The sequence below is a fragment of the Coloeus monedula genome (genome assembly GCF_965178545.1).
Source record: "Coloeus monedula genome assembly, chromosome: 7".
Taxonomy (NCBI): domain Eukaryota; kingdom Metazoa; phylum Chordata; class Aves; order Passeriformes; family Corvidae; genus Coloeus; species Coloeus monedula.
The window spans coordinates 20,659,264-20,684,202 of NC_138787.1; the positions used below are offsets into that span (position 1 = coordinate 20,659,264).

General features: G+C 35.0%; 1 protein-coding gene across 2 annotated transcripts in view; it reads right to left on the reverse strand.

Moving 5' to 3' along the window:
* Positions 1-24,939, reverse strand: part of UBR3 (ubiquitin protein ligase E3 component n-recognin 3) — a 109,496-nt gene that overhangs the window by 31,545 nt on the left and 53,012 nt on the right. The window contains exons 25-31 of one of the 2 annotated variants that reach the window (XM_082285189.1): positions 23,166-23,254; positions 16,340-16,489; positions 15,697-15,830; positions 12,094-12,204; positions 10,407-10,607; positions 9,460-9,596; positions 3,850-3,935 (exon numbers count right to left, since the gene is read on the reverse strand). In XM_082285189.1, coding sequence (XP_082141315.1) covers positions 3,850-3,935; positions 9,460-9,596; positions 10,407-10,607; positions 12,094-12,204; positions 15,697-15,830; positions 16,340-16,489; positions 23,166-23,254 — 908 coding nt within the window. Of the gene's footprint in view, positions 1-3,849; positions 3,936-9,459; positions 9,597-10,394; positions 10,608-12,093; positions 12,205-15,696; positions 15,831-16,339; positions 16,490-23,165; positions 23,255-24,939 lie in introns of both variants that reach the window. The other variant, XM_082285188.1, reaches the window with a different exon arrangement.

Below are 24,939 nucleotides of genomic sequence, written 5' to 3' on the forward strand. Positions count from 1 at the left end.
TGTTATTCCTATTCCTCATATCTTTGCCTGAAAGCCCCTTAATTTCAAAATTATAATAATTCAGAGGGAAGGGGGTTGCTTTTTTTTTTTTTTTTTTTTCATTTCAAGGGAGACTCCTGCCTTCCTTGGCAGACACCTGTCTTTTAAACCAAGACAATTTTAAAAATTTAAAAATTCTTTCCTCACTGGATAAGACAATGAAGAAGTTGAAGGTACATTTTAAATGAAACTTCAAAAACAGGATTACTCTTGGAAAAATAAATGACTATGGAAGGATGATAAAATATACTTCAGAACATAAATCTACAGAACTGCAATTTTTCATAATTTAAACACAGGGATATGGAAGGGGCAATGAAGGAAACACACAGTTATATTCGCCTGGCTTTTTCTTTCTCTCGGACCCAGTTTTAAAGGCACAGAAAGGCACAGGATTCATGTCTGGGCATAGAGCAGGTGATACAGGATACACATCATAAAGTCACCCCAAGACAAATGGTTTAGTGAAAACAAGCCCTGCTATATATATAAAGCTAACTCTGCTTCCACTAGCCATATTTAACCTATTTTCCAAACCTAAATATAATAGTAATAATAAATGGAAATACTGTACAGGTCTGTTCTAGGAGAACCACCTTACCTTGCATTAAAAAACAAGTCTATTTTAATGCAGGATTAAATATGACTAGCTTGCTAACAATTTCACAAAGTACCAATACAGAACATAGACAACATGCAAACATTTTAACAATGAATAGATGACATTCACCTCTCTGTGCTGTGTAACGCAACAACACATTCATATACATAGTGCCTTTACCTGGAAGGCCTTGAATGGTTCTGGAGTGCAAGATAAATATTAAAAATACCAATATGACTGACTTAGATGTAAATAATCTACCCAAAAGTGTGGAAAAAGCCACGTGCATGGTGGTAAGATGCTGTCCATACCCTTTTATCAGAAATATGACTATAATCCTTTTAGCAACTGCTAAAGGAAAAAGCACTAGTACAACACACTTGAAATTACACAACAGTTTAAGAAAGGAACAGAAAAATATTACTGTAAACAAAGTGCAATGTATTGTAAGTAGAAACAGGAACAAAAATCAAGATATGTTATCAGGTTTAAAAAAAATCATCAATATGCTTTTAAGTCACTATTCTAGCAATTTCAGATTAAACCCCTGTGTGCAAGTTGAATCATATCATGGGGGAAAAAAATTTCTTCTCCCTAAATACATACACAATTCTGAATACAAAGCGGATAACCTTTACGGTCCCTTCCAACCCAAGCCTCTCTGAGATTTTATGAAAACAAAGTTTTCCTTACTTTGCATATAGACAATTAATGCACAGTTTCACAGTGGATTTGCAACCAAGAAAGATGTATTTTAGGAACATTTTATATTTTGTCAACTAGCACATATTTTTAAAAGCAACAGTTGATGTAATCTTAAAGCTTCTCTTTGACAAGACAACTTCTGTACTTCTTATGTGTGAAAAGGATCTCTAACTTTTGATAAGTTTAGTAAGTTTAGTTTGTTCCAGTAATCTATTTTGATGAACAGGAAAACTGGTTCACTTCCTGACACATACAGAGTCAATGGCAAGGTACTAAAAAGGCTGGAAAAATAGGTAAGGATGATATATGAATTTAAACAGGACTTAAAATTGTCATGCCTAGTTGAAGTATCCATCCAGCATAAGACAATTCTCCAGTGGAAATACATCCTCCATGTATCATTTCCAATTTTGTAATTCTCCAAAAAGAATTACAATCTCCAGTGTTTAAAGTATTTTCCATGCATTTCAAGGCTTGAGAAATATGTATTAAAATTCCTGACAAATCTTTTCACAGACTGTCAGCAAAAGGTATGCTTTCTTGCAAAGTCAGGTCCTAACTATGTAAGAGTCCTTCTTTATGCAAGAGGATGTTGAAGGGATGGTGTGGTAAGAATTAAGAAAAAAATTAAATACTGTATTATACAAACCACCTAGTGTCAGCTACCAGGCCTTAAGCTTGTTGGCATTTTTTTCTTTCATTTTTCTTCAAATAACCCCAAAGAAAAAAAAAACCACTTCGAGGTGGTTTCTCCTTTTGTATCAACTGATGTAGTTCAAACAGCAACAGTGAAGCTACACGGACATACACAAAGGAAGCTGCCCACCAATCCAGTGGTTCAAGCACTCTCTGCAAAATCATAATCTTCCAGCACTTAATGACATTAATTGGTGATGAAGCACCATCACCAATTGGTGATGAAAGCCCATTATCTTTTAGATCCATTTACCTATTTAGCTACGTTTTGAATACGTACATGTAACAAAAATTTGATGTGACATCAAACATTTCACAGTGTTTCAATGAATGTGTTTCATTCCACTTTTATCTTAAAAAAGTAAATCACATAAAAACTGAGATCTCCTGATTTTGCAAAACTATCAGTGAGATAAAAATATGACCTTGCAGATTACCAGCCACTTCCCTGCATACATTCTTCTAAACTCTAAAATGTCAAGAAATTTTATGACCAGTAAAGCCATGTGAAAACAAGGATACACTATCATTTTGTGTAACATCATTGTACATTTTTTCACTTTCAAAAATTTTTTTATTTTAAGCTGAAATCTCCACCCTAACCTGCTCATCATGTCCTTCCAAATACATGCCTGTGAAATGAGTAACACATTAGTAAGAAACTAAAATTCAGGGAGAAAGTGTCCACCTTACTAGATGAGCACATAATTAAAAATACATTGTAATCTAAGTATAAATTATCTGCAGAACCTTGGTTTACTAAATGCTTCAAATTTGCACACAGTGATCTAGAGATGTTCTTTTAACACACGCACTTTTCAGGTGCTTTGGTCTGCGGAGAAAGGGGGGGTAATGGTGGTGGGGAAAGACAATGTGCAGTATGGTTTAAAACCACTTTTCAAAATAACAACACATGAATGAAATTAGTTGAACTACATTTCCTGGCAGTAACAAAAGGCTTTTGTCCTAGAGGGAATATGGACAGCATAGCACTTGGTGAGATTTCTTTGGGGACTTGTCACCTCAAATGATGAGGAAAGCATCCCCCACAAATTGTGTACCAGAAGGCAGAGGTGGGCCTAAGCTTTCTTTTTTCCTACAGAATCTGCTGCTATTGCTACATAAGCTTGACTTAAATAAGCATTATTAGTAGCAGCAGTATTCTGGCAGGATTTCCAATTTTTCCTGACAAAAGAAAATGTCCATTTTTAACTGTTTATATTCCAGCAAAATATTAAAATATTTTCTTTTAAGGAAAAAAACCTCTCTTGGCAGCAAGAAGTTGCTTTATTGGACAATTATTAAAGGTTTCAGAACAACAAAAATTTGAAAACTTCTATGGAAGAAAATTTGCAAAACTCTGTGGAAGAACTAGGCAAATTAAAGACACTGGACATTATAGCTGCACATTTCTGAGACCAAGTCATGAGCTATATTAGCATTCAGAAAACAAACTTCTTTCTTATTACTAGCAACAACCAGGGTGAAACAAAGCTTTCCTGCTTCACCCACAAACACTTCTAGTGTTACTCATAAAAATGCAAACTTATTAAAAATATTACATGGATAGTATGACAATTGATTTCTAAAGAATTGTATTCATAAGACATGAACAGCTATAATGAAGAATTTGTGCAAATTAGTTTTCAGATTTCTCTAACAGAAACAAAAAAAACAAAGACTCTGGGCAGAAATAAAAAGGTTTTAAAAGGAAAAAGTTGATGTAATTTAGAAAATACCAGAAAGAACCAGATGTTTTTATTCAATATTCTAATAATTTATACTGCATTTAATAACATGGAACTTACTTAAACATGATCTTTTCCCAGCTGTGCTTGCACCTCCTGAACACAAATTTCCTCCTCGATGGACCAGCTCAAGTTCCAAGTTTGTTCTGTAAGAAAAACATAACAGTATTGAATGGAACATTATTCAAGCTTCTACAGGCACAAATGAGTCATGACAAACTCCCAGCATACACTAAATAAAAGAATACTGTGAACTAATCCTTAGTGTGAAATACTGCCAAAATACACCTCAGAACCAAACAAACTTTATCAAGATATTGCCATATATGATTTTAAGTACTAAATCAACATAGTACTGTATTGAGCTGTGAGAGAAGAATTTAAAAAATGTTAATTCTGATGCTTTCTTCTGTATGCACACACAGCTCAATAATAAGGGAATTTCTGCGCAAATCTGAAAAGACAATACACAGATTGGCTAACTTTCAATCATATACATCTAAAAAGTGTTCTCTTTATTTGCAGGGCTTTTGTTTCACTTTAAACAACCAGAGAGTGCAATGGATATGGCACCAACTAAATATGAATGCAGTCTAAATTATAATTAAAGCACTGCCCTTTATAGATAAGTTAGTTAATAAAAGCCTTGGAGGTTAATTCTGAATGAAGTGCTATTCACTGCAGCTCATTAGTATGAAACAGGAGTTGTGTCACTAAATCTCTGCATGTCACACTGATGCTATCTTTCTTAGTATTATTGTAATCTGATACTTAGGCATCAATTGTTTAGGCCAAATTCGATAATTTTGTTTAATTTTGGAATTGGATGTTTAAGTACTGCATTATCTTTCACTCTCAAGATTTGGAGCAAACAATTTATGTTATATTTTCTGAGAACCTGTTTTAGTAAGTCAACATACATTTTTAATTAAAATAAAGACTATAATTCTATTATTCTGAAGTGTTGTTTTCCTAATTCAATTCAAACTGCAAATCTAATTCCAAACATATTTTGTCCTTTAATGAAAAAAGACACAATTTTAGGTTCGATATAATGTGACTGAATCCATACTAAAATCTGTTCTAGAATTTTAGGCACATAATGTATCCAGGCTAAGAACACACCTCCCCCTCCCCCCCATACATTTAAGAAGAAACTACAGGATTACTTTTATTCAAAACAAATTATTTTTAAGAATTTCAGCTTCATCAACTTGAAAGAATAATACACTTTGATATGCAGTGTTTGTCCAGATACTTTCCTATGTTTTTAAAATAGAAACATTTCTGAATATTCCTATCCCTAAGTTTGCAGCTTATGCCATCCATTTCTGAAGGAATGCTTTAATCCTCTCTACTCAGAAAAGGCAATTTAACACTGATAATGTGCCTGCTCAGAGCTCCATCTGGTTGCTGCTGATAAGGGCATCTGTGTGACAGGGGAATTTTCCACTCTTCAGGCGATTTGCAGTGCTCACTGAACTTCTGAAAATCTACCAGCAAGGAACCAGGGACAGGGATTTCATATTAGTGGACAAAATAACAACTGTAGATCAGCATGTGCTAGTTCATCATGGGAATATGAAGGAAACCAGTATATTTTACTTCTACAAACCTTCTGATAACTAATTTGTAGAACAAAATTAATGACAGTCTTCCATTAAACCCCAGATAATTAAGATTTAAATCAAAAATACTACCTGAATATTTAAGAATAGTTTTCTAGATCTACAACTTTGAATTTGCCTTTCACCAAGCCGTATGTGCCACTTCACAAAACAAACCTCAGAGACAATTCTGAATACTTCTTGCTGGTACATGTGAGGTCTCATACAGTATTTTTGCCATAAGGAATGTAAGAAAAGTTATTTCTGTGAACATATTCTTTGTTCACATATATGATACCAACTCTCACCTCCCACACCTCTTCATTGTCCTCAGCTCCCCAAGGCAGCACCTTATAGCTCAGCTTTCTTGGAAATGTAAATATTAACCCTTTTCTTCAATATGTGTCTTTCAAAACATACCTGTACCTTGGCATAAAAATGCACAGTAGAGAAAGCATCTTCTGTGAAAATGAACACTTATCCTTCATAAAATATCCCACATCAGGTACAGACCTCAATCTGAAGGAGACCAGTGTATCTCCTCCCTAATTTGAGGTCCCTTCTGCCTTGAGGATCTGAGTACCCTTTGCCCTTTACTGAAGAAAAGTAGTGAAGAAAAATTGGGGGCATCTGATAGAAGCATGGAACACAGAGTGGTCTCTGAAAGAATCCTTTGCTATCTCAGACTCCTCAACATGAAGGAAAGGGAATGAGAAAGAAAATCTATACAAGTGTCTTTTTTTTCCTATCTAGAAATCTTAGCATCATTCATTGGAGCAAAAAAAATTTGTAGAACACTGCCTTTATCTTCCTCACTCACAGAAAAAACCCTGAGAAAATGGATTTTGCTCAGCTGTCCAGACTCCTGATTAAAAACAGACCTACTTCATCCCTTCTTGTGAGTTTTTATTAAAGGAACATATTGGGGGTGAGAAGGGTGATCTCCTATTTCTCAGAATTCATACCAGGACAGAGTAGGGGGAAGTAAAAATGCAATGTCCTTTCCAGAAAGGGAATATATTTGGATGGACTTGCTCTTCCTATTGAGACAGAAGAAGCATACTAATAAGCACTATAATTTTTCTCACTTCAATTTGCAAACACAACACATAAATGGAAAAACCCCAGATACAGACAGACTCAGAAGGAAAGAACACATGGCTCTTATATGTCCTCCAGACATAGCTGACAGAAAAAACAAAAGGTTTGTTTGCATAGCCAACAAAAGCATGAAACCTACTGCTATGCAATACAGGAACAGTCCTCCAGGATATCACCACAAATGACAGTCTTCAGTGCTATGAATGTGGCACTGTTAAAATTGAAGCTAGGCACATATGATTTGGGAATGACACACTACACTAATCTCATAAATGTCAGCAAAGACCAGGAGGAATGCATATCAAAAGGGTACAAATTTAACAAGATACAAGTGTTGGAAAAGCAGGAGGTAGCCAAGGAGCTGCTCTTCCAGCTGTGCATGCAAATCAGGATGCCAAGACCCAGAACGCCTCTTTCGCTAGGAGAACAGACAGCGGCTAGCCCTCCCACTAGGTGGTAAAGAGCCTTTTGTAATTTCTTCTCTCTGCTACCAGTGACATATGTCTGGGTAAGCAAAAATGAAGAAAAGCAAGTTCCTTTTTTCCTGAAGAAGAAAGAATAACCTGTAGCAACTGGCTACGTATTGTTTCACCAGTAACATTCTCATTCCAGCATGCAGTTAAGTAGTCCACTTCAAAGCCAGCATTCAGCTGTAAATTAGCATGTTTTAGGACAGGAGATGATGTCATTTTCTGACTGAAAATGGAACATGACTTTTAGGAAGATTTAAGAGTGTTTCATTTACATGCAAATATATGGAGTTAATAAAAATATCATTGCATCCAAATGCTCATCTAAACAGGGGTTAAATACCAGGAAAAACTGTGTAACAGCTGTAGATGGTCTGACCAAAAACAATTAAATGCTTCAGAACACCTGGAACTAGAAGCGCTCAAAGGTTACTGGTTGGTAAGGAACACAAGGGTATCACTACCTCAAAAACAACTGGATGGAAATAAGGAAGAAACAGGTCAAATGACAGGAGTAACTTACAGAATGTAAATTACTTCAGTATGTCATTTTAATTGTGGCTAGTCCTTTGTTTGATTACTTAAAATTAAAAATATAATAAAATCATACAAAGAAAACTCTTTCAGTTTGGAAGATTACCAGCTGATTTACATATTTCCATAAATACAAACTGTAAAGTTATATTAAAATGCCTATTTAGAAGTTTATTTTTTTTAACCTATAGTTCTGACGCAATCATCAAGTAGTAGAAGCATGTAAATCTGAACTGCTGCACTAAAAGGCAAGAGACGTTAACCACCTTGAAGCTGATCTGCCAGGCTCCCTCCTAAGTGATCTTATGAGTTACAGTGACAATGCAGAAGGCTGGATCCAACATCTGAAATTCTTCAGTCATGGAAAAATAGAAAATTGCTGACACCAGTCTAACCATTATAAGAGGAAGAGGCTGCAAGGAGTACAAGTGACATATCCTAATCTGAGTGCTCAACCACACTTTCTCTCTCCAGCAGTGCAAGCAGCAATGAAATGCTGTTCTAGTTCGAGGAATTTTTTAACTCTTTGAATGAAAACAAATCTTGGGCTCTGAGTGTAAATATAAAAGTAATATATAGATACATTTGAAATATGTTTAGCTAGCCTTTTTAAAATTATATAACATTGCACCCAGAAATCTATTTTAGCACCATTTTTGTATCTTAAATGGCATGTCAAGTTATGGTTACAAGTAATCATATTTTTATATGTGAAATATTAATTTTGAGTCCTTTGTATTTTTGGAAGGGTATTAAATTGTATTGATCAAACATGTAATTGCTAAAAAGCTTAACATTACTTATCCTCATATAGCATATACCACTTAAAAATATAGAATAATCCTTTAGCTTCCTATGTATAAAATTTCATTGCTCTTCTTTATCAGTTAAAATACTCTGAAAGAATACAGATAGTATTTCTTTTAATAGAATTATACAATAATCTAAGTTGGAAAAGAATTCTGGAGATTAGATGGTCTAACCTTCTGTGAAAAGCAGAACCTTAGATTTGATTACCCAGAGTCCTGCTGAGCCAAGCCTTGAATATTTCCACTGCTTATATACTAAAGACACTCAACAATCAGAGTTTATGAAACTGCAATAAAAAAATGCTACTCAATGGCATCACTTCTTTGCTTGCAGTTTCTCTGCAGTCAGCACCTTCCCTGCAGGCCTCAGTAAGTCAGAGTTTAGAAAATTATTTGCTTAATGAGTATTTCAACTTCTTATGGGAAAATCTTGTATTACAGTAACTCTGAATACATTAACTATTCAGAGTACCTTAACATTAATGGTAGAGATGGAAGGAGGGACTGATTTTCTTGGAGACTGTATATGACACTAACAGGCCTAAAACTACGGTCAAATATCACAAAGAAAATGCTGCTGGTTTTGACAATTTTTCAGAAGTCTAAAGACTACATAAAGAGAAATTCCTGGTTGCTGATGTAAAAAAAAGCTCCTTCTGTGATTCTCATTTAAGTAAATAAAACTAATGTCTGGCACAGAGATTAAAAACACTTTGTGATTTAAAGACTAGCAATATGGCAACAATATAGAAAAAGGTCTCATTCTGCTGAAGAGAGATAGAGCAGATTTGACAATTTGGAAAAGCAAAGTAAAAAAAGAAATGCAACATAAAATTTTGCTATATGCAAAGCAAAAACTTGAATTAAGAAGAAAACTAAACAAGCATACAACACAGTGTTCTCCAGGTTCTGTGCCACTGCTGCACATAACAAAAATTAACTGAGATGCACATCTTTTCATCTTGCATAATGCCTGTATATGAAAATCAGAAAATGTAACTTTGATGTACCGAGTACTCAAATAGTCCTTTTTGGAGAGGATGAAATATTTTTTTAATGCTTTTTTTTGTAAAGAAGAAAGCTCTCTAGTGACTAATACCATTAGTGAGAAATATAAAAGAAAAAATATAAAAAAAACCCCATACCCACCTGGCTACAGAATACATGAACAGGAAATCATTGTCAGGTGATCCAGGAGTCTTACTATAATCTGTATACTTCTTCTGTGTGGTACTTTTTATATCTTTCATTACAGATTCCATTTCTTTACTGAGATTGGTTTCAGACTATGAACAAAGACACAAAAAAATATTAGTTAATTTTACCTGAAGAGATGCAGTAGCTGATTGTAAAACATATCACTTTCATATTTGTAAAACACATTTGCAGGTTATGAAAAAATATGCATTAAAAGTCAGTATTCTGTCTCACAGAAGTGTCAGAATATTTTGGAAAGCTATTCTGATTTGTTCTGAATGTGAAAACATTACTGTTTTGTCCATCTCCTAAGTTTAAGAATCTCACTGCTTGCACTATTTTAAAGTACATTTGCACTGTACAAGTACACAAAGACACAAAGCATCTCCATCAAGACTGGAAAGTAATAAAATTTAATAGAATTTATTCTGTCATTCAGAGGACCTCAGGAAACATTCTAACATCTGCAAACTGCTTGTTTTGTGAAACAAATGGTCCATATCATATGAAGTTCTTAACAGACATTGTTTAATTTGCTTCCAGTTACAAGAATATTGTTGTTTTTTTCATTGCATGGAAATTATAAATATATTTTATATTACATGACTTTGGTCTATGTAAATTACTATGGAGAAACTGAAAATGTACTCAATAAAAAATTGTATCAATCACATTTTGTCACAGCTTTCAACTGTTTATTCTTAGCAGGCAATGCAGTAAATCTCTAAATATTTAAAATTTCTTGATAAGAAAACTATAGTATGTTGTCTTCCATAACAGAAGAAAACAAACTTTCCCAGGTTGCCAGCTTTCTAAGAGATCACAAATGCAATATAATGTAAAAACTGAAAGGTACAGGCAAATTAACAAGGATCTTTCTGCCTTACACTGATGCTTACTGGGAAAGTTCCCAGCTGTTCTTGAAGATCTTCCACCTCTTGCACAAGATCTTGCATGCACTTGTTACTATGACTTTGCCAAACACTTCTTTCCATGTTGTTTCCAGGATAACAAGGAAGAACACTGTTGGCAAACTGCCTACACAGGGGACAGGTAAATTCTCCTTTGTCCACTGAAAAACCCTGGAGGACTTGGTCATTCTAAAAGAAAATAAAGAAGATGTAGCTGAAATATGCAAACTATTATAGTTTTTTTAGTTTGATATTTCAGTTGTATAGCTAAAAAAACTGAGTCTAAAACCTAAAACTGTAAAGAAAGAATAATTAGAATAGTTCCCCCTTTTACTGACAAAGGTCTTAGCTACTAGAGACTGTCTTATAATCCTCCAACTCAATTAATTTTCCTGATTTTTAAGTATTCTCCATTGTCAACAATATCCCCATAATAAAGTGGAAAGACTTCAATGGACTATTTCCAACATTTCATGCGTGTTGTCTCTTTTCTGACAATTCCCATAAAGTTTGAGACTCCAAGTACAGCCGAAAAAACCTAATCACGTAGCCATTGGTGGGCAGCATGAGAAGAACCCTGATTATTTCTTGTATCGCATGAAGGATCAAAAAATGGACACAGAAGTACATGTTTGGGAAATGAGGACATGCCCTAAGTATTCCTCTTGACTGGCAAGCAACCTTGCTTCAGCTTCATGAATGGCCTCCATGGTTTCCCATGTTGGTATCTGACTGTATTATGTAAAAATAAATGTTTTATCCAGATGAACATAGGTCTATATAAACTATTTTGGTTCTAAAAATGGTAGTAAATAGTCCACTATCATGTGCTCATCTAGGTACCAGTAAAACGTGCTAGGATCAGAAGTTCACTTAAATAATCTAGAAATCTTCAAGAATACAATTACGTGGAATAAAGTTTATTTCAAGTTTAATAGAGAATCCACCAGAAAAATTACTTCAGAATTTAAATGATGCAAAGCATTACTTTTCCAAAATTCTGTAAAGTGAGACTCTACCATGAAAGTCCAGATTTTGCTGCTATATTACTTTATATTTTTTTATATTATTTTGTATTTATCTTGATGACACAATTACTGCTGCAAGCAAATTTAATATGGACAAGAACAATTAATCATGGGATCCATGAAAGGTTGCACACCTAGTTTGTTTAGAGGTTAAGTTTCACTGTACGAGCAATGCTGATACTAAAAATACAAGGAATTGCTCACAGGTTTTCTCAAAATGGGAAGAAATCAACAAAAATTACATCCCCCCCTACCCAACAAAAAACAAAAGGCCCCCCCAAACACACACACACAAAAAAAACCCACCAAAAAACCCACCAAACCAAAAACCTGAAGATATATCCTGTAAAGTAATCTTGAACAAAAATGCTAGTTCATGTAAAACAAGAAGTCATCACTCAGTCTTTATTTTTTTGTGCTGGTTAATTTTGTAAAGTATTTTTTCTGATATATCAGAATAACTGAAAACAAAGTACTTTTGTTAATAATGAGAGATTAAGTTATCAAGTTCTTGAAACACAGTAAAACCATTGTGTACATTCATACATAACATGTGATTGATCTGATTTGAACAGCATAAATCTAATTGATTTCAGTAAGAGCAGTTCAGATACAAATAAACAAATATGATCTTCAGTTTTACTCACTCGTAAGGATTCCATGTACGATTTGTGACAATCTATGTGTAAAGTGTGACCACAAGTTTGTACATAAACACCTCCTTCCCAGCCTATTGACACTGCTTGTAGGCAGGAACTCTAAAACAAAGCACAGACAGTAAGAAAAAAACCAACAATTATATATAAAGCTATAAAAGTATTTGCCAAAACTTCAAGATTTACAAGATACACAGATTTTTATTTGCATGCTACCTATTTAAAAGATATCCTGAGGAAATAAATTAAAAAATGCATTTTATAAAGTGTTTATTTATGCTAACTGACATGGCTGCCATTATGCCATTCTTTCCAACAAAGAGCCAAATAGTTAAATTAAACTTCTGCAGTTCTTGTCACTTAAGATAACGACTTCTTTAAGGAACCTCTTGTATTACAGCATGAAGGTGGGTCTAACTCCAACAGCTGTTCCAAGAGCAGAAGTTATCCCATTTACTAGGGCAATATACTGTTCCAACACATTTCATTCTGTTTTGTAGATAACCAAAATAACAATACCACAGTTATATAATTAAACCCCACTCTGTTATTAAAATTTAGTGTAAACACTTATGGGTTTTAATGAGTTTTTGAACAGCATCATATATAACTCACCATAATTGGAAAAGAGAACAAATACTTGTTTAGTGAGCTCAGTTTTATACTAGGTTTGTTTTGAAAACATTGGCCTTATTTGAAGACTGCACTTACAGCCTACAAGTCCAAGAAAGTTACCCCACTGGTATCTTTTATTCAGGAATTAATGAACTGAAGAAAATCACCTTTGTCACACTTATCAGGAATTCTACAAAATTCTCTTGCAGAATATCTAACTATAGTCAGTCTAAGTATTAAATCTCCATTTCTCAAAGATTTCATACACAGACTGAAATGTAAATTTAAAGAACAGAGAAAGATTTATGGCTACCAGAATTGGAAAACAATTTTTAGTGCAGACTCACCCTAAAATGGTCTTAAGGTATGATATAAAGTCAGGGTACCATGAATAACTCTAATACTTGCATTTTCTAAGGGTGTCCTAGCATCTTTTTTTTTTTTTTTTTTTTTTTTTTTTTTTTTTTTTTTTCCCCTGCATATGAGCAGGAAATCAAAGCAAAATTACAAATTTTATCTATGGGACATGTTCCTGTTTACCATGGCTCAACCTGCCCTTCATAATGTGCTGTGAGCCTCTCGGACCATAATATAAGAAAGACTTTCTCCTGCTGGTTCCTGCATGATTTAGTAGGCTGCAGCATCAAAAAGGTTGTATGATATATCTGGCTAAGCCCTGCAGGACCCATGGCTCATTCAGAAAATCATTAGTTACTGCAGGTATCTAATGAGGTTATTGAGTAGCAGTTGCAAAAAGAAGAAAAAACAACCCCAAACAACAAAACAACCCCAAAGTCTTAGCCAGAAAGGCTTTATTCTTTTACTCTTGAGCTCAGAAATAAAGGAGATTCCAAAGCAAGCCATAGGCTTGGGATGGAGCACACCTATATCAAACTATTGGTTACAGAGTACTGTGTGATTCTGAAAATAGTCCTATCAATGCAGTGTATGAAATTTTATCTCCTAATCCTTAGTCATACCTCTCCATATTAAAAATAATCACTTCCAGTGATTTTTCCTTTAATGGGCGAGAACTCTACTCCCTGACAGAAAGCATCAAATTCCAGGCAAGAAAAGTGCATAAAGGAATCTCTACGGAGAGAAGTGATCTGGTTTGCCCAACCTCTATGCAGGATGCAGCTTCTGAATGACACTTCTTGTTGTTTTTTTTCCTTCTAGCAGAATAAGCTAGATCATATTTCATAACTTTAAATGTTTACATCTAAGTGAAATTATTCACTTGCCTCCTGAAATCCATTAGAGGAAGGACACTTGTTGGAGAGGATACAGTTGATAAACAAAGGGACTTCTTATTGCTTAGCTCAGCTGAACAAGACACTCAAGATACTAGCAATGTTTCCATTTTTATGTCAAAAGCAATTTAAGGATTAGTTCTTTCATGCAGAGACTTTTTTTTAGCACAGTAGTGACCTGAAAACATGCAAGCAAAAATAGCTAATTCGACCAATGTTTGAATCAGGACTGGAATTTTTGACAGCAGGATGCATTTGCTCATTGCATTACAGTGTATGTTAGACTAATCTGCTGATAGTGTTACTGCACAGAAAGGGAAACACACACTTTAGTAAGATCAAGTTCTTGGTAACATTTTACTTGGAACTCCTTCCACTTGTAGTATGCAAACATGCAAAAGTAAAGCTCCACTTCAGCATTACTTCAATGGTTTTTATCACTTCAGCAGGAAAAAATATTAATTAACTATCTGAACCTAAACCAGTATCATCAATGTCAAAAGAAGAAAAGCTTGTCCTCAGATTCTTTCTTAGCTAAAAAATCCTTTGTTAAAAAATAATTTTTTGCTTAGGTCTTTGAGTTTCACTTTCTAGCAAGGAAATGCATGATATTTGCCTTTGAATAAGTTGCTTTCTGAAAAGATTGACCAATTTTTAAGACTGTATCAAAACAATTATGAATTTTACTCTACATTAATCTACATAAGCAAGCTTGGCTGCAGTTGGCAAATTTTAGTTATCTGCAAATGTCATTATGAAAAAGCTAGCAACTGTGTTAGAATAAAAACTGCCAGTTTTTCCAATTTAAAGCCAATATTTAAGCTTCTAAAGGCTCATTGCTTAAGAGATGCTGAAAAGCTGGCATCTCACCTAGGACTAGTCTGTAGAAGCTAATTTAGGGTCACAGGTTCCGTATTATTCTCCCCAAGAATGATTTCTCAGAACAGTTGTGTATTATCTTACATAGCTCATTTAGGCACTAGCAAGGGAAGTCAAAGGCAGTACTTCCACAAAGGTCTACAATTTAACATGTCCTCTTAAGCAACAAGAATTGGCTCTCAAAATTAAACGTGAAAAGCTGTAATTTGGCTTTGTGAAGTAATGTAAAACTCTGTTTGGAACAGCTAACAGAACTGCAAAGCAGACGTTTACTACCAATTAATGTAAAATTGAACTTCAGATGTTGCGCAGAGTAGAGGATTCAGTAGAAGAGGGTGCGTTGTACTGGTTTCTCCTTCCCATCCACTCATATTCCCCTTCTCTGTAGTGGCTCAGGAAACTGTTACAGATTAAAACAACTCTTTCCACTTACTCTGTGCTGCCAAAATACTTTTACCTGATGAAGAGCAGTTCCTTGACTGGGTTCTCTGAACGGCTACAAGAGAACTGATGTTTGCTTAGACAGCAAACCTACATTTCAATTGTGTGGTCACACTGGATTGTGAAATACCTTCTTCTAGAGAATATCTGTGCAGATATTTAATGACTTTGTAGAGCCTGTAGATGTATTAGATGCCTACTGCCAAAAATATAACTGGGGAAAGCCAGACACTATTTAAAAATAAGGACCCTATCAAATGTAAACCCTTCAGAATGACTGCAACATGAAAAAGCATTCACTAAATGTAGCAATGAAATTAGAAGAAAACTCTAAGTTGTAATTTCATGTATCTTTTTACACACAATTTTTCCGTAAGTGGTAGTCTTGCTCCCATGAAATCCTTACATCTTTGAAGTATCGCTGTAGAGTTGTCAGCCTCACGTCGTGCAGTGCAGCACAGGTATCCCAGGGATAGATCTGCTCCTCTTCAGTAGTTGGGAGTCTCTTTGGCTCAGTGCTATTGCGGCATTGCCCCAACACTGTGCGAAGAAAAGCAGCAGTACACAATGCAATGGGTAACAACTGGCTAGACAATTAAGAAAACAATCAGGCAATTTTGGTTTGTAACTATAATGTGCTTTGTTAATGTTAAAAAGTCAAAACTTACTGAACAATCCAAATACTGGAAGTTGTGCTTTTGCACTTGTACATGAAATACATATATATAAACACACACCTATATCCACACTCAGGTCTACATGCAGACACACTGATAGCTGTTTAATTTTCTTTTCCTTTCAGTACTGATTATTCCTGCAGGTCTGTAATGCACTGCTGCATTTGCAAAAGCTATACGAAGTAAGAGGGAATTAAACTGTTTGCTCTTTCCCCAAACATTTAAAAAGTCCCTAATGTGTCTCATAGAGGACCATCCACAAAAAAAATAGGAAACCCTGTGGCTCCAGACTTCACAAGACACAACAGGATTTGTGCACAAATGCTAAAAGCTGCAGAAACACTGCTTTTCCTACAAGCCACATATTTATACCTGAGGACGCTTGTAATAGCACAACTAGCCCTGTAGGTCTGTCTTCAGTAGAAGGGCCACTTTGTCCACAAATAACACAATCATATATTGCCTCAGAAATATGCTGTTCTGATGTAGCTACCTCCATGGCAATATCAGCATCCGGCGATTCTAAAAACAAGTAAGAAAATTTACATTAAACAGAAGTAAAGAAATACACTTGCATCTGCATTGAGGTAGGGATGAAAAAACTGCAGAACAATCTCTCTAGTTTATCTACAACTAAAACATTGTCACTTGCTTGAAACGAACATTTCTGCTTCCAAGAAGGACACCTACAATGAAGAACATGTTTTTCCATAGGCAAAATTACTCCCTGTGGAATTAAACAATTCATTCAAGTTTTGTATTAAACGTGATCTCCTTAAAACTTCTATAAAACAGAGATCTAACTTCTATTTCATTAAATATTATACTGAAAACTTTGAACATAGAGAGACAAAGGGCAACGTGTAGGAATCTCTAGTAAAACCAGATTTGCTCATAGCTGACAGAAACAACCACTAGAAGAAAAAAGTTAACCTCGACTTAGAGATCATTTTAAGATGCTTAGACATGGTGAATGAAATGTGCAACTAAAACAGTATTTTTTTCAATATGAAACTTGGACAATCTTTAAGAATTTGGGGTGCATTAAGAAAGCAACCAGCTGTGATGCAGCAGATGTCTAGCTTAACATTTACTGTACACAAGATGTGTCAGAGATCTGTTTTCTTTACGGGCCACATTACTCCTTCCTAGGTGCACAGAAATGTTCAAGGCTAAGGTCCAGCTCTGAATTATCAAAGCCATTGCACTTGATATAGCTTCGATCACATGACAGTTGGTGGTGCTGATTTCAGGGCAAGCCATTTTATGTTACCTTACAATCAAAGATAAGAATTCTTTATTGGCTTGAAAGAAAAGCACCTTAGGACTAAATAAGCCACTCCTGACTGCTCAGGAACATATACAGTCAGCCTGTTGATCTAGAATTTGTGGGTTCTTTGTGTCTTTCCTAGAACATGATTTTTCTGAAGGAAAACACTTCCTCCCTACCTTCGACCATATCCTTTATCTCTCGGATTAGGTAGCCTGAGGTACTGGATAGGGAATCCAAAAACCTTGAGTACAGCAACAGTCCTCATGCAGAATTGCTTTTAGGAGAACTGCTGTCTTCTGAAAGTCTACTACAGGTTTGGCACAGGAGGCTGCTGCCATAAGGAGAGGTGCGTTGGGTGCCACACAATATTTCTTTGCTGTAAAAAGCTCCATGCAATGCTCTTGCTCACAGGGCTGAATCAAAATTACACTGTTTTAGTAACTACTGATTTCCCAGCCAGTTATTGAGGGTCATATGAAAATGAACCCTGATCTTCACTGACGTGCAGTTGTTAATATTGTACACATGTCTATCACCATCTAGTGGCAGCCAGATGTACAATGAAAGAAAAAGCACGATGCATCAACTGCCAATGTCCAAAACATCCAGCAAACCTAGAAGCAAACTGTAGCACAGAAGGGAGGAAGTAAACACTAAATTCTACTTTATATATTTGACATCACCTCATAACTGTGTAATGCACACTCATGTACACCTATATATCAAATGCAAGAAATGACAAGGACTAGAGTTTTAGCTAGCTTTCTTTTTTCTCTCTTTCTAAAATACTGTCAATGCAACAGAAAATCTGCATCCATTCAGTATTTTTCAGAAGTGTAGAAAGAGAATACAGTGTATCAATCTGATTTGGAACAATTCAATGGAAGTCATCAAAATCTGTCAATATTTAATTTACAAAATACCATTCATTCATCATAAATTGCCTATTTTTAACCTGAAGGAAAAAAAAAAAAGCCAAACCAGAACTTAGGATTTTAGATGTGTTTAAAACCAGTTCAATATATGCAATTTATACTTTTATTGCCTGTGGGGGACAGGCACATAAAAATCAGGCTAATTTAATTTTAGAATGCCATGATCAAGTGCATGCTTCCTTCACAACTACTTAGATGTAGATACAGCTAGGCTACTCTGGTGAACAATAAAATTTCAAGGAAAGTAAGCTACTAGCAGTAAGGAAGACTTCCTAATAAAATAAATTGTGCCAGAGCTAGTAAAAGAAAACAAAGGGATATTGGCAAGAAATTAAAATCTCAAATAAGTAAGCATACCAGAAAAACTGTAACCAAACAAAACTCCTCGATTCTTTTTGAATGGACTCTGATAAACCTCAATTACTCACTTAAACTAGCTCCAAAGATTTAACCCAATTGATTTCACAGAGACTTGTCCTAATGATGTCAATGTGTGTGAAGAAGGAGCCAATGAAAAATACAAGGTAAGACATGGTACTGGTATCAGTTCACCAAGTTTCTCTCATAGGATTTGTCTAATGTTGTAGTACACCTCATCCCCTTACAGTGGGTTCTGGAACTTTTCTTTGTCCTTGTGAATGATTTCACAAATCTGAATAAACATGAACCTTAAAACACAGAAGGAGGATGAAAAAACTTAAAACTGTGACAGAAATCCAAGGAAGAGGCAAACCCTACAGTTCCCAAGAGTTTTTTAAAAGTTAATTATTTAGCTCTTTGTTTAGTTTTGTACCAATAGAAGCAGAGACACAAAGTTACAAAAACCTAGCACTTCCTACTTCCTAAGAAATTACTGATCAATCTGCTAAAATCTAGCACACTGATGTACTGCAGAACGGGTTGCTACCTAGATTTAATTTCACTTCTACTCTACAGAGCTAAGCATGCATTCCATTATTTTTCCTACCCAGCAAAACCCCAAAACCAAAAGGGCTTTGTAAACACAGTAAATATAGTTCACAATCTCCACTGACTGTAGTCAACATTTGTCCTGCTGTACACATTGTGTCAAAGCGGCCCCTTGGTATCAAAGCAACCATTAGTATGTTAATATTCTGTGCCCTGACCCAGCATACATATTCTCAAGAGATCAGTACCTAATTTATTTTTCTATCTGGGTTCAGAAGATTGAGTGTTAGGAAATACATATCGCCTTGCATTAAAACTCTGTGCGTCTTCTCAAGTCTAACTAAGGAATGTTGCATGAAGGACAAAAAGACATCCTGCTAAGACACACATGGTAAGAAAGACATAAAACATCATCTGCATACTTATCAGGATGCATTAAAAAAGTCTAAAAATCCCACCGGCCACTTCAGAGACAAGAAAACTACAAATTTTCAATAGGATAAGTAGTTTAGCAGCTTGCCTGGAATGGATCATGTTTGTTTTTATAAAATTCAGATAGACAGATCTTTACAAGTATCACCGTAATTTGTTAAAGGCTACTATTAACCTAGAACTGGGTGGTTTAGTTTTGTTCTTATCAAGTCCCTCCTGAAGGTTATGAAGGTTCAAAAATCCATTGCACAGAGTCCCACATCACAAGATAAAGCATGGTCTCACCCTGAGGCAGTGCCCTCAAAGAGCTCAGAAGAGCTGTAACCAGGAGCTGTAACCAGGAGCCAGAAAGGCCTCTGGAGCCAAAACTTGAGTCCACATTTTGGACTCTCTGCACAGTCTCCTCAGACATTTCAAGAGCTCTATTTACTGTTCTTAGAGCACTTTTCTTGGTTTATTTTTCTCCTTTTTTTGTTTATCCTGCAGTCAAATAGCTAAAGACAGCACAGTGGATGCTGTTCTATCCTAGTTCATTAACATAACTGTTTCTAAATTCCACCTAATTACTTCCAGGCAAGCTTGAATGGCAATGCAGTTCTGCAGATGTCACAGAATATAAATAGAAAGTAACAGGGGGCACAAATGGGAAGTGCTACATAATTGGAATTTTTTCTACAGTAACCATGTGAAAGAAAATGCCAACCTTTATTTTCAGAATCTCAAATGAATTTGTGTATTTCAATCCAAATAAATAAATTCTGCTGGTAAAATAAGACCCATTTAATAGTGAATAATTAACATGTAATTAGGTAACTTCCTTTTAAGCCACGTTTCATTACAGCATCCCAACAATCAAAGAGGAATATCTCAGGGCATTAACAGTGCCTCTGTGCACTTTATTAAACACTTTAGAAATATATGAAGTATATGGGTTTTAATAAAATAACCTTTAAACTTTGGCTAGTCTCCAGTATTCCTATCTCTTCCTAGACACATTTATTTTTAGACTATTTCCAATCTTCTACAACTGTCAATAGAAAGGCATTATGAAGTTTTTAAATGCTGTACCCAAAACCAATTACAGCAGTTCTCACATTTTACCATTGAATCACATCTACTTTTCATAGTTAAAGTTCTAATAGATAATGATGATGATAATATAAATTTGCCCAAATGACACCAACTAAAACAGTGACAAAACAAGGGAGCTGAGGCCTCACCATCCCTGCATTTTTGACAGTATTATACTGTTACAATAAGTGAACAAAATTAAGAAATAAACCTACTGCTGACCTTCAATCTATAATAAAAGTAACAGGTAACAGACTTTGTGTGAGAGGGGAATGAATTCTTACTGATTTTAGTAAGAAAGGATTTTTTTATTTTCAAACAGCTATTTCAGCACTGCTATGATACAATTCAGGGTAAACCTATGAATTACATAAGAGTAGTTTTAAATTGAATCACTCCAGAAAGACTAGTCTCAGAATTCTAACTGGGTCTTGTGCTTTAAAATTTGAGTAACAATAGTTTCTGCAAATTTTGAGTAATTTTCTGTAACAAAGACAGACTGAATTCACAGCTAAACAAACCACTTAGATTCAACAAACTGAAGAAAATATTCCTGGCAAAAATCCATCTAAATTTTAAAACAAACCCCATGCACTATAATGGTATATGAACTTACTCTCAGCAAGCTATTTTAATGCCAGTCAGAACATAAAAGCTAGTTAATACTGGACTATATTCAGTGTATTTTCATAACAAAGTCAGAAAATAGAATGCCAACATACAAGACACTGAAAACAGTTAGTGAAAAGGCAGAGTAACACAATGCCTGGAATTCTATTAAGTTGTTGCCAAATGTCTTTATGTAGAATAACTTTATGAAAATGTAGTTCATCAAGTTGGTTCTATCTAGTGCTGTGCACAACCTGGTAAAATTGACAACAAACACTACACCTTACTTTGAGGCACCTGAAGTTATTAAGTCTTTAAATACTAAGAAGCAAGCGATTTAAATCTTGCATGCCCAAGAACTTTTTAATGCACAATCATAAACACAAAGGCCCAGGTCTGCCTAGCTGAGAATTTAGTATTAATTAACTAAAAGCTAAGTGTTCCCAGTCCTTCACAAAAATAAATGCTGTGTAATTTACTGATTTAGCTACTATGATTCATCCACAAATCAAAGCAGTTATCTTAAATATAGCTTATAAAGCTTATGCATGGAAGTACGTATGCACATTTATGTATATATACAAATTAGCTATATAGCTATTGACAGGTATATCTATATCCATATCTATATATATACAAATACATCTGATTTCATAAATAAACCCCATCAAAGTTGCAACATGAAGAATTCAAAATATAGGTGACTGAAGAATCAAAGTTTCCCAGTTACTTTCAATTAGCCATGACTGTATAAAAACTTAATTTTTAATAAGGAGAACTGCAAGGTTCTTCCTCCCTTCTTCCTTACTTCAACAAACAGATTACAAAGAAATAGCTACCCATTTAATGATGCTGACTTACAATACGAAGTTCAGAGATAAAAATTATGTGTATTGCACACCCTCCAAATGTAACATCATATATACAGTGATTAATTTCATAGAATCTTAGAAAGTCTGGGTTGGATGGGATCTTGAAGATCATCAAGTTCCAACCCTCCTGCTGTGGGCAGGGACATCTTCTGCTAGATCAGGTTGCTCAGAGCCCCATCCAAGATTCCTGTATCCAAAACCTTAGTAAGTATAAATGAATAAATCTCAGCAACCTATGAACTGGAGGGAATTAACAATTTCAAAAGACAAACTTTTTCAGCAAATACAGTTGTCAAAATATTTCTAACCAATGCTTAAACCCAAACCAAAACTTCATAGCACACGGTACTTGATGGAAGAGGGGGGGAAGATCCCCGCTTTTTCTTTTTTTTCGGAAGGGCTAATTTTCAATGAAGTGGCTCAAATGACAAAAGTATTTTCCATTCTTCAGTTAAACACAAACTAATCAGGATTATGCACTTCTACACAGCAGAATCTGAAAGAACTCATCCTCAAGAAAAACAAGAACTGATTGTGCTGTAAAGCCAGTATTTGAAGTAGAATACGTTACCACTTACAGTAAGTGAGGTGATCCAAAAACTATGTTTTCCTTAGATCCGTAACTACATTTAAAAGGAAAAACTTTTAACCTTATTAAAATTTGAGACTCTATGGAGAAATAATCTTAAATTGTATTATTACAGATTGAAGAAAACACAGTCTTAAAAAGACAGATTAATTTGGGGACATTTTATATTAAAGGTAAATACTTTAAAACATATCACATATTTAATCATTTCACCTACTGTATATTAAGAAAAACTAGGAATAAATTTATGTCCTACAAATTTAATCTATTATTTAGCAATTATGTATTCAGTAGTATCTGTCCTATAAAACAAAGTTCAGCTTCTTAGGAAGTATAAAGTTAACAAGTGGATACAAAAGTGGAATCTGAGGGGAGAATCTTTTTGTTTGGGTAGTTGATGGTTGAGGGTTTTTTGTGTGTGTCTTTGTTTTTTAAACTGAGTAAAAATCTTTATACTAACATGTGGGAAAATACATAAAAGCAAGCAGTCAACAACACAAAAACTTACCAACATCCATGGCAGTTTCCATGAAGCTTTTCTGCCTTGAGGCAAATTCAGCCAACAATTTCTGTTGCCTTTCTCTAGCCTTCTGTCGTCTAAGTGAAAGAAGGGGGAAGAAGAAAAAATAAGCATACATAATGGAGCAAAAAAAAAAATTTATAATGTTAAGCTGATTAGAGTTACCACCTTAAACAGTATCACTCCAAATTAAGGTTAACATAAAGGAATAATTTCCAAACCTAAAAAAAGGAATCTCTTGCTTTAGAAGTGGAGTTTTTTAAGAAATTAGTGTTACTTTCTTTTGAGTCTGAAAAAACTGAATAAAACTCTGTCCTAAAACACCCTTCAAAGGTGTTCACCAAAAGATCTTTTAACAGATTAGGCCAAAACATTGCAAGAAAAGGAACCCAAGAGCTTAGTCTTGAAACTTTTTTCTCTTTTACACATGGGCAGAAAAAGAGAGCGCAATGTCATTTGTACAAAAATGAGTACTCCTGTGAGAAACCAACATTTGAAAGTTAATAATAACAATAATAATAAAAGCCTACCTCACTCCCTTTCAATATCAAGATTGATGGCAAGGGAAACAATTATGAGTAATTTATTTTCCAGCTAAGGCTGCTCACAGTGGTTCCTTCTCCCCCACTTCCACCCAAGATTCTGGCCACCAACAGCTTTTATACTGGGATTTAAAGTACCTTGAGATTACATCCAGATTAAAAGCCCATATCTCCCTGAAGCCAAGCTGACTTCACTAACTTTTTCCTCATTGTTTGTCACAGCTCTGGATTTACAAATGGAAGACATTAGAGACTTATTCTTATCTATCCTTCTATTTAAACTGTATCAGTGACCTGTACAAGGCTGTATGACCAGCTATACAACTCCCTATATAAATATATACTGCAGTGGGTAGAGGAATATTGACGGATGTAAAAAGATAAAGAAAATAAACATTAATTTTCCTTACTTTGACATGAGTTTACAAACAGAGGAAATGGGACAGTGAACGTGGGAAAACCAAACAAAAGCCCTACACCACAGCTGCACACCACACAGAACATGCCCTCAGCTGAGGGGTTTACACAGCACCTCCCCACAGAGTTCCCTCTGTGCAGCTACAGAAGCTCTATCATAGCTACAAATTCTGTGCATCAGCATTTACAATGCATTTTTTACACTGCTCAGAGATGATTTAGATAACTAACATGAGCTTTAAAAACATCACTTGGTGTCTGATACCCTGATGGGTGAGTCATTTAGTCTCAAGCACCATCTGATTATCAGTGTCCTGGCACAGGAACTGGCATGCACAAGCCCAAAGCAGCTCGTATAATGTAACCTGTCATCCTGAGGTGACCTGTTTATAAGTCAAAGCTTCTAACTCGTTTTCTTAAAGACATCTGAAAGACCCAAATATCTCTGCCCATATATCTGCTACATTGTACAGTCACCATTTCTCAAAATAACTTCTATTTACAACATCACTAAGATTCATTATTCTGAGGATCAGACCAGGGCATTCATTAGACTTTGTTTTATTTATTTCTCCCTGGAAATTTCTCAATAAACACCTTGACTAAAAGCAGAGTGACTGTAAATAGATGCATTTAATAAGAAGATATAAACAAACTCTGACAGATTCAGTACAGCTCAGTAATTTTCCATGATGGCCCATGGGAATATGACACTGCAATTGAAAAAGTACTGCAAGCAGCTCAAGCTTGCTTCTAGTTCTGTATTTCAGTTTCTATGGCAACAATCCATTGCCTGAGTGATG